This window comes from Pangasianodon hypophthalmus, chromosome 15, assembly GCF_027358585.1.
Source record: "Pangasianodon hypophthalmus isolate fPanHyp1 chromosome 15, fPanHyp1.pri, whole genome shotgun sequence".
NCBI lineage: Eukaryota > Metazoa > Chordata > Actinopteri > Siluriformes > Pangasiidae > Pangasianodon > Pangasianodon hypophthalmus.
This window is the reverse complement of record NC_069724.1, coordinates 9,558,964-9,576,987: the sequence shown is the minus strand read 5'-3', so window position 1 is coordinate 9,576,987 and position 18,024 is coordinate 9,558,964. Positions and strand designations below refer to the sequence as shown.

Below are 18,024 nucleotides of genomic sequence, written 5' to 3'. Positions count from 1 at the left end.
GTGTTAATCTATCTGTGTATGACTTTGCATTACAGAAATAAAGCAACTGATCACGTGAATCTACAATACACCGCCTATTTAATGTGTCGTAGTTCTCCATTAAATATACACATCGTAGTTTTTGTCTAGAATTAATTTTTTTGTAGGAGAGGAGATTGAGGACAATCTGGGGACATAAATTTCAGTTCAGAGTTTCCACTACAAACAATTTATCCTCTAAATCTGAATTGATTTTGTAGGTTTTTTAATGTTTTTTAAGAATGAAATCTCTCTGACCTGACAGCACTAATCTGATTCAGAGGTGCAAAACTCCTAAATCCTGAATATCCCCACTTCAGAAACAATTCCATCATATTCAGACTCACAATGTGATTGGTGTTTTCGGACGGCTTGGCGGTGCTGACGATCTGTGTTTTTAGCATAAGAACCTCCTCTTTGCGTATGTCCAGCTCCTCATTGGCTGCCTTGAGCTGATTGAGCAGAACATTGTAGCTGTCTTGCAGTTCATTGGACGAGCAGTCGTCAGAGGCTCGCTCCGCCAGGGACTTCCTGAGTTCATTCAAGTCGTTCTTCAGCTTCTTGTTCTCAGACTCCAGCTCCTGCCTCTGTGCATTTAATAATACAAAAAAAAAACAATTTCAGAAAAGGAGCAATGGTTTAATGAGTGAACACCAGAAACCGACTTCATACTGTGAAATAGGATTTTGCATACGGGTGTGTGAGTGAGTGTGATAGAGAAAGAGAAGGTGAACGAAAAGAAGTAATCTGTCGTCTGTACGATAAGGCCATAACTTTGTGATGGGGCCATAAAAAGTGGAAGGTAAAATTAGTTTGTATATTCTTTGAAAATTAGGCCAATAACAGAAGAAAGTTATTCTGACGGAACCTGATGTTACACGCCGCTCTAGCTGCCAAGCTTCCTTGTTCATTTTGACAATTGAAAAGAGATGTAGTTCGGTATAAATGTTTGTATACCTTTAAGACAACATCAACATCTCGTATGTTACTCTAGTATCACAAGCAGCCAAAATGGTCAAAAAGTACATGTTAAGATATTATCAGTGGGGAAAAATTATATTAGTTCAAACCTTTTCTGAACGTAATATAAATATTATACACTTTGCCTTTATAACTGCCTCCTGCATCGTTCATATTGTCTTTAAAGTTTTTGGATCCTCTGAGACCCCCAGAGCCCCTCCTATACACACTTCTTGACATATATGTTGTTTCTCAGATGTTCTTCTCAAACCTGTCATGAGCCTAAAGCCCTGTTCAGACTGGATGAGGAGGTGGAGTAATGTAATTTTTAATGGTGTACCTCTGAGATTTTAGTCGAGACTGTATCCTTTATGTCAGTCATATTTACAGACTTTACATTCTCACTTCTGAAAAGATTATAAAAGTCTTTAACCTACTATAAAATGACCATGAGAAATAACCTCAGGTTATATCCCATCCAAATTGACATGTTGGTAAAGATTGGGGGAAAAGAGGTTTTGTGCTTTTTCTTCAGTATAGAGACACTCCTGGAAGCAGTGTTTTCTATTTTTTTCTCCATTTTGCTAACACAATGTCATTACATAGAACACAGAAAGATTGAAAATGAAAGCTACAGCATTTAAGCACTGCAGAAATGTCAAAATTTCAAAAATTTCTTCAACAGAATGACACCGAAATAACTGAATTTAAAAAAAAAAAAAAGTTCAGCCAAAAATTACATTAAAATCTTTCCATTACATATAATGAAGTTGATCAGTCAAGATATGTTTGTTGTCTGAGGTTTGTTTCTTTACTTTTGACATAAAGCTATATGGTTGTTGTAGCTAACGTGAGAAAAAGCATTGTGCAAACTGCATGTCTAAATCCTCACATACTCGGTTAAAAAAATGTTTCAGTAATAACACTGCTACATAACCAGTTTACTAAAATATCAGAACTAAAATATTAGAATATCAGAATATCATTAGGCCTCTCCTCCTATCCGAGTCTGGTGCTGGTGCAGAGTGACTCCAATCTATTTACAGAGGAAGAAAGTGATTCTGTGAAAGTGATTTTTTGTTCTGTGACGTCCGTTTGTCCATTTTTTTTTAACCCAACAGTGTATTATAGTGTCAGAAACCACATCATCAAGCCTGTGTGAGACACTGAAAATCTCAAAACACTTTGAGGCAAGTGTGTGATGATTTAGACATGCAGTTAGCACAATGTTAAACTTAGCTATTTGCTCATATATTATGATAAATATCAGCCTCGTAGCTCCAGAGCAAAACTGAAGACAACATCAGACACCAAACTTGTACAAATTTGTGGTCTGCCACTGGACTAATTGATTAGTGATTAATATGAGCTGTGCATTTAAGTAGTAGACTAATTAAATGTACAGTTCTTAGCAGAGTCTGAGAGTGCAAAGAGCTTTGGTGCTATATTAAAACCATTCTGACTTTTAACCTTTCTTAATTCTACACTCTGATAGTGTAAAGAGTAGTAATGTCCTAACAGATACAGCTCTCCATTTAAACCCCGTTTTATTTTCTCATTTAGACCATCTTTATTAGCGCCAATTAAAAAGAAACTCTAACACAGAGGATTGTTACGCTCTCATCCTGCAAAGCCCTTACTACAACAGCAAATTTTAAACCATATTAAATGTTCACATATTAAAAAAAAATTCTCGAGATCGACCTCTTCACCGTGCTTCCACTCACCCACAGTCTGATAGGCAGCAGAGTCAGCAGCACCAGCGCAGCCAAAGTGCAGCACAAATCGATTAACACGAGCACAGACATGTCGAGTGGCTGTCAGTCTAAAAGAAGGATGTGTATAATGTGTGCGTGTGTGTGTGTGTGCGTGTGTGTGTTTAAACCTTGAGACTGTTGTATGCCAGATCTGCATTTGTGTCTGCCTCTGACGTCGAGCTCTTTGGTTCAATCGCCTGAGAGATCAGAGAGAAAAAAAAAAAAATTTAAACATGCTTACAGTGATAAGACAGGAGATGTGTGTCCTGTTAGGAAATCTATCAATATGATAAATACTTATCACCCTGTACAAAGCGGTGACAGGGTCCAAAGGTAAACAATGACTGCTACCTTATATAGCAATGTTTACATATTATTTGATTATGGCACTGCCATGCGTTATATTTAAAAAGATACGTACCTGTACTCATACAGATAAAACACACTCAAAATAATGAGGCAGAATAGAAAAAGATTTCCAATTCTTAAAGAAATCGTTCCGTGAGAATTCTTTTTTTCATCATGTTTGTTGCCTGACATTTATGTCTTTTTGGGCTGATATGTAGTTAAAAAAAAAAAAAACCAAAAAAAAAAAAAACAGCTCTATAAATACAAAAATTTACTCAAAAATTCTGTCATGGAATTTGAGGGCAATATTAAATACATACATAAGACATTGTATTTAATTAAACGCAATTGCTCCTATAGAGGCATTGACTTTTTTTATTTGGTTTGCACATAGGTGATCAGAATCAAAGACTATTTTTATTGTGAGGATCGTATTTTATGTGGCAAGCTGATTATTACAATAAAACGAGGAACTACAGAATCTACAGAATATAGCACATTAACCAAAACATGACTATAATTCATTAATTCAAAAACTCAAATCAGCACAGTAAAAGATTGAAAAAAGTATGTCACTCACACCTAACACCTGTCCTTAGCTCATTTTCATTGCATGTGTCATATTAAGTTGTACATCCAATTTACTACTTTAGCATACAAAATAAAGAAATAAAAGAATAAGGACTTTTTCTGCATAATCCATCCTTGAAATAGGGAATGTTCCCTGCATAAATGTTAACATAAGTTTTGACTCAACTTTGAATGTAACGTTTAGTGTGTGTATGACACTAACTTTGTGCTTGCTGAGCTCCTCCATCTTCTCCAGGTTGGTCTGGAGTCTCTTCCTCTCCTGCTCCAGCTCTCTCACTCTTTTCTGCAGCTTCATGAATACACTGATGTCGCTGGCTGCCTTCTCCAGTCCCATGTCCTATACAGAGATGAAGAATAACACTCAGTCATATAACTCATCTAAAATGGCAGACGTATCCTCATCATCAAGCTTTTCTAGTTTCCAGGCCAACAATGAAGATTATTATGTATGTATGTATGTATGCATGATTCACTGTAATGTGTAAAGTGATGAGAATCAGCCATACCTCCACCTGCTGAATGGTATCCTCAGTGTCTCCTACTTCAGACATAGAGATGGAGGGGAAGGTGGAGTCAGAGCCCAAGCTGCTTTGGTTGGATGGGTTCCTCCGATGGCCTGGAACGAACTACAGGAATAAAGAGAGAGAGATATTAGGAATTAATACTTGAACTAAGGCATCAGTACTTGGTGCCATTACCTTTGAGCACTTTATTTACAATACTCTAGAAAGTCCTCTAGCAAGTAGAGCTAAGCTCATATATAATTTAGGTATCATTTAACAGCCTAATGAAAGCATGCACTTTTTTAGTGTATTTACGGTAGGTGTACTATTCCAACTGTTAAGGCAACTTTACATGAAATATTTAGCATAAAATAATCAGTTCAAATCCCAAGGATGCCATCCACGGCAGGGAGCCAAGGGAGCAAAATTAGCCTTGCTCTCTGGATGGGAATGGACGACATACTCTCTCTTCCTTGTCAGTCAAAGGGATACATTAGCCAATCTCGGGTGTCTGTGAGCTCATGTATGCTGAAGAGGTAGTGCTTTCCTCAGAGTGTGTTCGCAGTGTTTCCTGTGACGCAGCATGAGCAGCAGTGGGGGGGTTGGCTGGCTTCAACCTTCACCCTTCACCCTCCCTAGTTTTATGATAAGGGAGAGGTGGCTGGTGGGTGGGAATTGGCAGGTGATCAAATTGGGGAAAAAAATTGGGGAAAAAAAACCTACTTACAAAATTAATTACATAGTTTCAGCATTGAAGGTGTAGTGTAGGATTTTGACAGAGAGCTCTACATGTCTATGAAACACTTCTGTATTCTAGAAGTCCTGCTAGTTCGAGAACAAAATGGATGGGAATTTCATAGGAAGTGAAGTGAAGTGAAGTGACTTGTGGCCAAGTATGGTGACCCATACTAGGAATTTGTGCTCTGCATTTAACCCATCCAAGTGCACACACACAGTAGTGAACACACACACACACACACACCGCGAACACACACCCGGAGCAGTGGGCAGCCTTTTTTGCTGCGGCGCCCGGGGAGTAGTTGGGGGTTTAGTGCCTTGCTCAAGGGTCTCACCTCAGTCGTGGTACTGAGGGTGGAAGAGAGCGCTAGTCATTCACTCCCCCCACCCACAATCCCTGCCGGACCTGAGACTCGAACCCACAACCTTCAGGTTCACCTTCGGGTTGCAAGTCCGACTCTCTATCCAATAGGCCACAACTGCCCCCAGGAGAGTACGGCTGTCTCATTTTCCTGATTGCTTATTACCCGAGTATCCATCACACAAGGCCCTGCAAAATAACTGTTACTATAGATATGATAATATATTTAAGACTATGTGAAATGGCAATTTGAGCATCTTTTTTGTGCAGTGTGAGATATTTCAGAGTGCGTGGATGAGACTGATGGTTTCATCCATCAGAATATGATTGGTTTATAAAAAATTGGCATTCCAACACAAACATGGAGTCAGAGATAGTTACTAGCCTGCAGTCCATCATGGAGGACTGCTTGATCACTCTCATTTCGCTCGTCAAGGCATTTTGTTGCTGAGCACCTGTACAGTGCAAAGACAACAAAGTTGTATCGATCTATCTATCGATCTATCTATCTATCTGTTAGAGGAGATGGAGGAAATCATGCTAGTGCAGGAAGATGAAAATTTCATCCCAGGTGTGAGGCCATATGTTTTAGAGTGGAACGCGAAAGTTAAAATAAAAAATATATATATCAAATCAAAGCCAATCAAATCAAACATGGTATGTCTTACTTTGGCATAAGTGGCCTCCTCCTGAAGGTTTTCATATCTCTGCTCCAGTCTGGAAAACTCCTTCAGCAGGTTCTGATAGCGCAGTCTCTCTTCATCCAGCTCAGCCTGTAGACCAGCCTCTTTCTGAGACAAAGTGCCATCCTTACCTGCAAAATACACACACACACACACACACCAGTTAAACACTTATTTCAAGGAATAAGCTTCTTCTTAGCTTCTAAATGAATTTGAAATGCTTTGATGTTATAAGACATTTGAAATCCCAAACGCGCACACATTAGTTTTTATCATAAGGTAAACATGTTACACCGTAAAGGTGCACAGATTAAACAAAGAAACATAATTAGCTTTACAAGCCCATTTAACAGTCCTTACCAAACAATAATGGCACTAATACTTTAACAGATGTAGATTTTTATGACAGGACGTGAGTTGTGACAAATTTATTAGCAAACTTTGATCCTTTCATTGCACAAACTGGTCATAAATTCAGGTTGCATAATAAAATAGAAGAATGATAAGTTGGTACAGGATGCTGAAAACAGACAGATGAATAAAATTACTGGAAATATTTCACCTATTTTCCAGACAATAATAGAAAGGAAATCTCTAATATTTTTGCATTATTTATGTATTTAATTAATGAATTAATAATTAATTAATAACTATACTAGGTGTTGGTAATTTACATTTGTACTACTTTGAAACTGTATTTCATCGCCACATACCAGTGTAGCCTAATTTAGTATTTGTCCCATTAACGTTGCTTTAGTTTAGTGCTATATTGTTTGTCTTTCAGCATATCCACCATATTTGAAGTGTATGTGCGATTACCACAAACAAGAATGCTGACAGTTTTGCCTGTACTGAAAAGAGTACCTGTTTACTCCAGATTATAATGCAAATCTAAGGGCAGTTGTTACGGCTGTAATAAATGTCAATAAGAAACATGTACTTTTGCAAAAGGTTTTCATCTATCCTTCTCGTACCAGTGTTTGTAAATAGAGAGGGAGGAGGTGGATGCAGGAACTCCATCATGTGGGAATTTATGAAAGTTAATTAGGAAGTGGGTGAAATTTCAAGTGTGGTCTCTTTCAAGCTTCAATTCTTCCAAAACTCCATTATGCTCCATATTAAGTACTGTATTGTTCTTACATTTTACCATTTCTATGTTTTTCCCCACAAACGTATCTGTGACAAAGTTCGATATGACAGTGTGACCACGTTACATAAGCGTACAAGCGGAAACCAACACACACACACGGAGACACAAAGGGCTGACTGTGAACTAAACCTTTTTTTCTCTGCTAGCTTCACAGTAAAGCCTTTTTTTTTTAAACAAAAACCTCTCAAAAGAACATCATCTTCCTGTGAATTTTGAGGTTTAGTCAGAACAGCCAGAAGATAAGAGATTGGAGATAACTGAATAAAGTCTTCATTTCAGACCCAGTACACGGTTAATAGTCTGTAATTAAATAAAGTTATTCAGCAGGGATGTCGAAGCCGTATGACTATTACTGAAAGCATTATACGAGCATAAAAAGAGACAGATTGGCTTTAATAAGAAAGGAACAGTAGGAAAAAGCCAAACACAGAAAATGTTTATTGCAATTTAAAAGCCCTAACCTTTGGTTTCGAGTATCGTTCTTGCCCAAAATAATGCTTAGCTTAAGAGCAGGTAGAAAGGTGTCCTGCATTCCTTCTCTGAAACTCAATGCAGCTTCTCTCTTGTCCTACTTCTGCACAGAGACCCCTCTTATGTGGGAAACAATACCAACCCAGCCCTCGGGCAGTTTTCCTTTACTTCAGCTTCATACAATACTCAACAGACAGGGTGTGTGTTCAGAGAAACAGGTGCAGTGATGTGTGAAACTCACCTCCGGAGCTCTGCGATTGGCGAAGGATCTTCTGGTTCATCTGTTCTTTCTCCTCTTTCAGCAGAGAGTTTTCTTTCTCCAGCTCGCGGACTCTCTGAAAAGGGTAGAACACAGCCTTCTTCAACGCTGTACTCTCAATCAGCTCATCAACCGACTAGAATAATGACATGCTTTATCGATATGATCATAAAAGTGGATCAGGAAGGTTTCCATTTAGAAATGTGTGCCACTGCAGATGAAAAATTATAGCGGAAATGGACAGGAAAAATGCTATCCTGCATACATTTTGTGTCATGAGACAGGATTTCATCACATCAGACAGCAGAAGACCAAAAGAGCTGGATTGAGAAGGATATGACAAACTTATGGCACATTAAATGAATCTGTTGCTTCATTTCTGCACTGTTGTTCACTACAGAGTTGATTTGAGACATAAAAATGTTAAAAAATGTTAATAAACCACATAATATCAACAGGTTTTGTGTAAATTCTACATGTGGTGGGAAAAGTACAAGAAACCAAAGAAAATAAGCACATAATTTGTGATAAATATGACATTCTTGAATGAAAATATCTTTAAATGCCTTATAAGGTTTTTAAGAAAAGAAAAGAAAACAGCAAAAAAAAAAAAACTCAACAAATCCCATCACTACATAAAGTTTTTTTTTTTTTTTCTAACTTGGTAAAATTAAAAAACCGAAGAAAAAAAAAAAAGCCCATGCAACAGCTTTACGTTGACACAAATTTGACACAATTTCACTTCATTATGCAACAGGCATATCTTAATATCTTAATGCTCTGAAATCAGTTCAATCAGTTTTGTTGTAAATCACCAACAATTTGCATGAATTTATTAAAAGCCAATAAAAGACGTACATTAGTTATGTAACCTATGACCTCTACACCCCTCTAAAACCAGCGTACAGCTGTGTTTAGTTTTTACCCTTCCTCTATTGATCTGTCTTGCTCTATTAATCGAGGCCAAAAGCTTTAAAGCTTTTTCCATAAGCTTTACTGTTTACCTGTTCCAGTCCCAGCTTCTCAGTGCTGTGCTCCTCCTCGAGCTTCTTCCTCTGGGCGTGTGCGTCCTGTAGCTCCGCCCTCAGTTTCTCCAACTCGTCCTGCAGTGAGCTCAGCTGCGTGTTCTCACCTTTATGACTGCGCACCGTGTCCAGCTGCTTCTGCAGTTTGCTGACCTCCGATACCAACGCGGTGTTAGTTTCGGACAGCTTCTCACTCTGCAACTTATACTCGTGTTTCTGCAGAAACGAATAAGGGCAGGTCGGAGTTTAACTTAGAGTCAACTTTATCGACGAATGAGTAGGCAAATGACATAGTGGTTGATAAATAATCCGATATTAAGGTTTTTTTTTTTTCAGCATTGGTGAAACTACCAAAAAAAAACATTAAATGATGATAATTGGAAAAAAAATCGTTCATGTATTTGTCTCTGTTTTGGTGTCAAAACATGTTTTTACTTTTATTCATGTGCACTTGATTGCATTTTTTTAGTTTTGTTTTTTAATATACAGTGGGGTTCAAAAGTCTGAGACCACTTTGAAAATCTGGGATTTTTTTTTTTTTTCGTTTGAAATTGGAAGGTTTTAGAATTTTGAAATAGTGTTCAATATCTTGAATATTTAATATTCAAGATTCTGCACTATTTCTAGGTCCCTATTTAAATGTAAGCAAATGTGTGATATTGACCATGTTAACTGCTTTGTACAAAAGGTCAGATTTTCCTCATGCCTAATCTCTTCTAGTGAAGCATGTGTTCCGACGACACACTGAGGGATTTGATCTAAAATGGATCATAAGGTTTTGCACAAACCTGTGGAGTCTGTGCCAGCTCGAGTACACACTGTCATTAAAGCAAAAAGAGGACATTGAATACTAAGAAACTCTGAAATTCATGTAAATATTTCAAAGATTCTACTTTTCACTCAAATTGCTGTCGATAATGGACCCCACTGTATAATATAAAAATATCTTTTCTTTCTCTTCCATTCTTTTCTTCTATTTTTCCTCTCCATATCTTAGGATTGGTTTTAATAGCCCATAGAAATGTAACCTTATATATTGATAACAAAGCCCTAATTGTCCTCTGAGGGTGGAGGGTCCTGTTTGACCTTTCCTTTGCACTTACATTAACAATGCTGAGTCTACTCTTTGCACTAAAAGCCAAATAACCCTTTTGGAAATAAGAGCTAAGACCGTTTTTGTATATGAAGTGTATGGGTGATTATCATGGAACGTAATACAGTAACTTACACATTTCCCTGTACTAAGAACAGAACATTAAAACTTGAACTGAATTGATATCTGCTCAGTGACAGCCCTGTGATGGAAGAGGGTAAGAGGGTCTGATGAGCTGTTGATATACGATTATCGACTGCTCTGCACCTCTATGATAAATGTACCTAATAAACTGGCAACTCGGTGTATAAACAAAATAAGAGCGTTCCTCAGACCGGATTTCGAGAGCATGAGGAATATGTTCTGAGCGCCGTACCTGATCGTCCATCTTTCTCCGAAGCTGGACGATCTTATTCTCCATGCCGACGTTGAGCTTCTTGAAGTGTTCTGCTGAGCGAGCCTCGATCTTCAGCTGCTTCAGCTGTCGCCTGGCGAGAACACGTCTGTAAGCACACTGCAGCACCACCGCTGCGTTTCGGGCACGGCAGAACTTCCTCCTCTGCAGCCATCCACGCACGGTTCTCTGGATGACACTGGCCTTGTGGTGCAGCAGGTACTGAACGGGTTGAGAGGAAAAAAAGAAAAAAAAAATATGAGAAAATATGCACTATTTTGCACTGAGAGAGAGAGAGAAAGCACTGAATAAGTAACTAAGAAAGAAAGAAGAGAAGTTAAGAGAAACATGGAGCAGCGTGGCACCTCGTGGTACAGGCGGCGTGTGAACATGCCCCGTGTGAAGGCCTGGATGGTGATTGTAGCCTTGCGAATGGTCAGATACGCGCGCCGGACCCTCACCATCCTGTACTGCTTCTGACAGATAAGAGCTGCTCGAGTGAGACGCAACTGTTCTGCATACCTGAAAGACACAAACACAGAGAGAGAACATCAGAGAAAGTAAAACAACACAGTAACAAGAGGGAGAGAGAACATGAAAGAGAATGAGGGAGAAAAAGAGAGAGCACATGAGAGAACACGAGAGAGAACATGAGACAGAGATCATGCGAGAGAACATGTGACAGAGAACATGAGAGAGAACATAAGCGAGAACAAGACAAGACAGTAGGAAGAGGAACGCGAAAACAGAGCACATGGATGAGAACATCACAGGGTGGAAGAGAGAGCACAAGAGATAGAACATGACAGAGAATGTGAAAGAGAACATGAGAGAGAACAGGAGACAGAAGGAGAGAGAGAGCATGAGGGAGAATGCGAAAGAACATGAGAGAGAACAGGAGACAGAAGGAGAGAGAGAGCATGAGGGAGAATAAGAGAGAGAACACCACAACATAGTAAGAGTGACAGAGAAACAGAGAAAGAACAAGAGCGAGAAGGTGCAAGAAAACATGAGAGAGAAGATGGACGAGAACAAGAGAGAGAACGAGAGAGAAACAGAAAGAGAATGAGAGAGAATGAGAACGAGAACATGAAGGAAAAAATGAGACAGAACATGAGGGAGAATAAGAGAGAGAACTCATCGGCATAGGAAAAGTGACAGAGAAATAGAGAGAGAAGATGGAAGAGGACAAGAGAGAGAAGATGGGACAGAACAAGAGAAAGATGAGAGAACAAGAGAGAAGATGGAAGAGAACGAGAGAGGGAAGATGGGAGAGAACAGGAGAAAGAAGATGAGACAGAAATAGAAATAGAATGGCATACCAGTAAGAAGAGAGACTGAGAGAGACTCAGTGATGGTGACAGTAAATCAATGCGAAGTTGCATTATCTAATTGGACACTGTAGACTTGAACCTAAAAATTGCTGCTGTAATCATAAATCATAATCATGACAGTCTGCTCATACTGCACATTTTTTCAATACACTTATTACTGCTCGTCTTTACTCTTCTACCGCTGTATACGGTAATGATTTACCCCACTGTCCAGCGTCACCCAGATCAAGATGGGTTGCCTTTTGAGTCTGGATCCTCTCAAGGTTTCTTCCTCATGTCAGTTTCTCACCATTGCCTCTGGTTTGTTCATCAGTGATCTAAATCGACATCCGAACTCTAACACATCTCCTCACCTGCGCGCCAGGAAGCCGCGGCCGTATCTCTGCAGCAAGATGACCGACTTGCGGATCTTCTGGTAGCGTCTCCTCTGCAGCCATCCTCGCACTGTCTTCTGCATCTTAATGCAGGCGAAGCGGAACTTGTCGGCTCGGAGCTTCTCGAGGTACGCCACCTGACCGGCTCGGAAGAAGATCTTAGTCTTTCCGAACTGGAACTTATCTGGATCCTGGATGGAGGGTAAAATTAAAAAGGGATCATGACCTGTGCGACAACTGAGCTGTAATCACTCATCCAATAACAGCAAAAGCAACTTAAAAGTATACAGGAAAGAATTAAAAAAATATGCTGAGTAATAAAATATGAAATATTTTTGAATGCATGCCAAAATACTACAGATGGTTTAGGAGCATCTTTACATCTTTACCTTCATAAAATAAGCAAGGATCTATGAATATGCAATGACAAAAGCCCCGTGTGTGTGTGCAATCCTGACCCCGCCCTTCCCTCTAGCCGCATTGAGGAAATATGACCCTGTATGTGTATATGTCAACCTCAGACTGACATGGAATCTGAAGAAGTGACATCTGTCCTTCAGCACTGAGGAATCGTCAACAAACAAGAAATTCTTACTGATAAGAAAAGAATAAAACACTTGGGGGTGTGCTGTTGTAGAAAAATAATCAACGACCGCATGGTAGAACTGAATGTCCCAAAGTGTTTTATTCCTCTTATACCACAACAATCAGCAAAGTTCCTTTTATCACTTACGTAATAGCTGGAAAAATTTAAGTTCTCTCTGACACTGGAGACTCCTTCCACAAATGGCAAAAAAAAAAGTCTCCTCAAAGAAAACTTCACCATAGCAACAATTATAAAGTTTTCTGTGTTAACTAACATTTTCCATTCTATTTATTATTAGACTTTATTATAATTATAATAATTACTTGCAGCATCCGCCATACGAGTCCCTGTGTAAGCTATTACTGTAGAAATAATAACGTATTACAACAGTAATACTAGAATTAGTAGAGCACTAATGTAAACCTGTGATTTGGCTTGCATCCAGAACGACTGTCAAAGCTGCTATTATAGAAAATGCATCGACAAAATGTATTCTGACTACTCAGATTTGATCATTCAACAGCACTGTAGTATAAGTTCAGCTTTCTAATCAGAATAAACCATAAAAGGAATGTTAAAATTACATTTCTCAGTGCAGAGGGACTTTAAATGTGTGGCATAGTTTACATAAGATATGGGTTTCACCCTCATCGTGACAGTATTATATACAGTAAACCTGTATCCCAGCTCCTGTATGCAAATCTAATAAACACAAATTAACCAAATCGATTAGAGAAATGAACAAACATCCATATCCGAGCTTAATAACCTCTGCTCGTAAATCTCCTCATCCTTCTGGCTTGAGAAGCCGTGCTGATTACACCATTTTTCATCCGGCTCTCTGCTTTTGGATGGCGCTGAGGGTGGAATTGCTGAGCTAAGAAAGCTAAAGCCATTAGAAAACTCACTGAAGCGGGGGCAGTGAAGTTCATAGATTAAAATTTATTGATATTGCTCAGATGAAAGATGATATTTTGAAAACGCCAAAAGCGGCGGAGCAGCCGAAACTAAAAAACGTGACCGGATTTCAGCTAGCATATGTCATATAATTTAAAGAGGATAGTTCAGAGGCTTGGGGAGAAACTGAGTAATTAGCCTCGCCGGTGATGAATCACTGCACTGCATCTCACATTCGCACTCAAATGAAAGAGTCAGAAGAGTAAAGAACTTGATCTGGAGCCACGAGGCTGCTTTATACACATTATCGTCTCATCAGCAGTGTAAAATGGAAACGTGAACGCCATGAAGTGTTACCTTGATCAAAGTCTCCAGCAGGTTTCTGCACACCTGCTTCTTATCAGCAGTCGCGTCTTTCTTCTTCATCAGCACCCGATATCTGTTAAAGAAATCTGGGTACGTCCACCTGAAATGATAGTTGTTACATATCAGTGAGTATTACAGTTAAATACTTGTTCTCATACGGTACTGTTTCTATAGTAACAGCTCATTCACAGGGACTTGTATGGCTGAAGCTCCACATAAACAAGACTAAAAATATACATAAGGAAGGAGTCTCCAGTGTAAGCGCTTTGTAACAGTCGGAGGTAAAGCTTTTTCGGCACAGTCCTGAGGACAGAGAGCTGGTTTCTTAGTAACAGGCTATGTTTTTTTCCTTTAATTTTTGTCTTATCAACTTCAAGAGAAAGCAATGGAACGACTGTTTATAGCTGTTGTAAGGGATCATTTGTTTCACAGACATTCTACAGCATTAAACAAAACTATAAATGGATAAAAATGACATGTCAATCTTTCATAAATAAAAAACATGTAATTGCTATGATTTGGGAGGAATAAAACACTTCAGGACATGCTGTTATAGGAAAACAATCAACTTCCGGGTGGTAACACTAACTCCCTGACTCTGCTGTTTCTGCTTTCTTCATAACACGACGTGCTGAATTTTTTGTCTCATTAACTTTTAAAAGAAAGAGAAAAAAAGAGACGCTGATGAGGGAACGACTGCTCTAACATAAGTGAAAACAGGAACTTGTTTCTTGGATGTTCCACAACATGACATGTAACAATAAATGGATAAAAAAGTATGTCATCATTGCTTAACTGCAGAAAGGATTTTAACTATTGGAAAATTGCCGTGGTATAAGAGGAATAAAATACTTCAGGACGTGCTGTTATAGGAACAGTATCAACTGAAGGGTGTGTAGGATGTACTTCACTTTGCGTCAGGCCACATCACACCACCCCGTTGTTGATTATTTTCCTGTAACAGCACACCAACAAGTTTTTATTCCTTGTTTAACATCTAAACAAACAAAAACAAACAACTTCCATGTAGTAACAGTAACTCCGCTTCTCAATGGGCCACCTCACACCACTGCATCATTGATTATTTTACTATAACAGCATGCCGTGAAGTGTTTTATTCCTTATGTAATGAATGAAAATGTGGTTAATACACAACTGAAGCGGAAATTGAAGTTGTAAAAAGTAGAAAATTGAGTAGAGAATTGAGGAAAGTCAGACGACCTGTGTCATTAGACTAGTCATATGAATTTATTAGACCCAATTAATTGAATTTGAAGCTTTACTAAGCTATAACAAACTCGCGAAAATATTTTTTTAAAAAGTTCAAATAGCTGTAACAGTCACCTGGATGGATATCCTGCAGCGCTGATGCGAATGGTCTCCAGAACACCACATGCTCGTAGCTGCTGGACGGCTCTTCTGGAATCAAACCTGCACACAGAATCAACAAGACCTATGAGTCCACTGAAACCAAACCAACATTCACCAACATTTATACAGAAATAAAAAGCTAAACACATTTACTCTAAACAAAAGTCCAGGATGGTCCAGGATGGAAACCCTACCTTAACTTTTCCTTAAGCATCGTACGTGTCTCTAGTGAGAGAGGCATTTACAGTAGAAAGCTGTAGACTCTCAGACAATTAAGGACCCTGAGCTTGCCTGACTCAGAGCTCTGAATACAGCTCCCTTCTGTTTGTGAGAACCCTCGCAGCATGTGACTTAGAAACCGCTCTCAATTTAAGCTTCATGAAGAGGCTCTTGTCTTCAAGAATGTGCAGGAGAGACAAATCATGACCAAGCCCTTCAGAGTTTAAACACACAATTCTGCAGGAAAACTGAACATGATAACGTGCGGAGATGGAGAAGGTGGTCTAAAAATTAAATCTAAAAATAATAAGCAATAAATTGGGTTTTCACGTATACCACAGTGCTGCTGAATAATATACAAGAATCTAAACCTAATAAAAATGGATTAAAAAAATCTTGCTGTTATTTAACAAACAGAAAATGTATATTCATTGATGCGGTGAAGTTTTCTGTGAGACATTTATGGAAGGAGTCAGCACTTTATAACAGTCAGCGAGTCTTAAGGACTCAACATAAACATTCTGAGTTTTTTTTTGTCTTGTTACTTTAACAAAGATACAAAAAAGGCTGGTGAAGAAATGACACTTTACAGCTGCTATAATATAAGTGATAACTGGAACTGGAACTTTTTTTCATGGACATTCCATACCATTAAATGTAACTTCAAATGGTTATGATGTGTCATAATTTAATAGCTGGAAAATTTCTGTGGTATAAAAGGAATAAAACACATTAGGATGTGCTGTTATAGGAAAATAAACAACTTCTGGGTGGCAACAGTAACTCTGTTTCATGCTGGACCACATCACATAACCCCATAGTTGATTATTTTCCTATAATGGCACACCCCCAGGTGTACTGTAGCGATACGGCTAATGTAGCTCACAAGTACAGGAGGCTTATGGCCTCCAGTTTATCACTGTGCGAAACACATGTCTAAATCACACACATGCTGCAAGAGATGCTGTTTGTCTCAGTAACACCAGGTTCTGACCCAAATTAACCCCAAATAAAGATCAGCTGTCTCGGTAAGATTTTATCGACACCTTCTTGGTTTCAGGTGTACTGTAGCCATGAGACAGCTGAAGCCATGGACTGCAAAGAGCTTACGAAGCATGTACAGGATCTCATCTCATCAGAACATTTTGGGCATAATTCAAAAAGATATGTTTGGCACAAAAACAAGACAGTTTATCACCGAAAAAACACCACTTCCATGTTGAAGCATGGTGGTGGCAGCATCATGCTATGAGGCTGCTTCTCTTCAGCTGGGACTGGGGCTCTAGTCATGATAGAGGGAATCATACAGAGCTCCAAATACCTATCTATTATGGCACAAAACCTGCAGGCTTCTGTTAGACAGCTGAAGATGAAGAAAAATTTAATCTTCCGGCATGATAGCGACCCAAAGCACAAATTCAAATCAACAAAGGAATGGCTTTAGAAGAATATCAATGTTTTGAAATGGCCCCGTCGGAGCCAGATCTAAATCCTATCATAAACCTGTGGAATGACTTCACAAAAGCTGTGCACAAGAGATCCCCTGGCAATTTGACAGATCTGGAGCATTTTTGCAAAGAAGAATGAAATAAAACTGCCAACTCAAGATGTGCCAAGTTGGCAAACACATAAGCCAAAGGTGCTTTAACAAAGCAATCGTAAACAGTAATATTCCTAAATATCGAAAAGCTCTGATTAAGTCAAGCACTTCCCAGGCACACAGGTGAAGATGAAGACAAAAATATTGTATCTATAAAAAAAAAAGACTTACACAAAGGATTCTTTGAGGTCGTTGGGTTTTATGCAGCGTACATAGTGCGGAGTTGTAGCATTCAGAGTGTCCATCAGAAGATGTAAGGAACTCCGAAACTAGAAAAAAGAGGTATTATAAACACAAACAGGCCAGACTTTTTACTTCTCAAATAAATCCCAAACAATTCCGCAATCTGAATAAATTCCAGTTTAGTGCGTAACTTCTCAGAGCCTCACCTGAGTGCCTACAGATTTGCGGTGATCGCGGTTGTGGCTTTTGGGCATGGGTTTAGCAGGACGTACGTTGATCTTAGAGGTTTTGCTTGCTGAACTAGGAGCTCCTTTTTCTTCCTGGAAGAGATCTGCCACCAGCTGGAACTGAGGGAGGAACAAACATCAGTGCAACGCTCAAGAGCGTAGCAACAACCGTTACAGCTCTAGTCATCGGGTTGCAGTGGATCTGGAGCTCACTTTGCCATCGGGCTGCCACATACTGAGATGTTTGACCATTTATCAACAGTGATAATGATTTAAAAGACATTAATGAGTGAGAAATATGATATACAACAACCATATAACCACTCAGGTGCTTTTCACACTTGCCTTTTTTTAAAAGAAAAATGTGGCTTGAGGTGCTTTTAGTGCTGCTATGAAATATTCACGTTATAATTGACTACAAACTGATAAAACGTACAACATGAACAAAAAAAAAAATCCCTAATAGTCTGCAAAGTGCTAAGGTATAAAAGGAATAAAATACTTCGACACATACAA

General features: G+C 38.9%; 1 protein-coding gene across 2 annotated transcripts in view; it reads right to left on the bottom strand.

Annotated features, from left to right (window-relative positions):
• Positions 1–18,024, bottom strand: part of myo5b (myosin VB) — an 85,368-nt gene that overhangs the window by 14,100 nt on the left and 53,244 nt on the right. For both annotated transcript variants that reach the window (XM_026938600.3, XM_053240392.1), the window contains exons 15-28: positions 17,488–17,628; positions 17,270–17,367; positions 15,253–15,339; positions 13,900–14,008; positions 12,039–12,250; positions 10,717–10,873; positions 10,334–10,573; positions 8,844–9,080; positions 7,822–7,915; positions 5,945–6,090; positions 4,181–4,300; positions 3,877–4,011; positions 2,864–2,932; positions 366–605 (exon numbers count right to left, since the gene is read on the bottom strand). In XM_026938600.3, the coding sequence (XP_026794401.1) occupies positions 366–605; positions 2,864–2,932; positions 3,877–4,011; positions 4,181–4,300; positions 5,945–6,090; positions 7,822–7,915; positions 8,844–9,080; positions 10,334–10,573; positions 10,717–10,873; positions 12,039–12,250; positions 13,900–14,008; positions 15,253–15,339; positions 17,270–17,367; positions 17,488–17,628 (2,085 nt within the window). The remainder of the gene's footprint in view (positions 1–365; positions 606–2,863; positions 2,933–3,876; positions 4,012–4,180; positions 4,301–5,944; positions 6,091–7,821; positions 7,916–8,843; positions 9,081–10,333; positions 10,574–10,716; positions 10,874–12,038; positions 12,251–13,899; positions 14,009–15,252; positions 15,340–17,269; positions 17,368–17,487; positions 17,629–18,024) is intronic.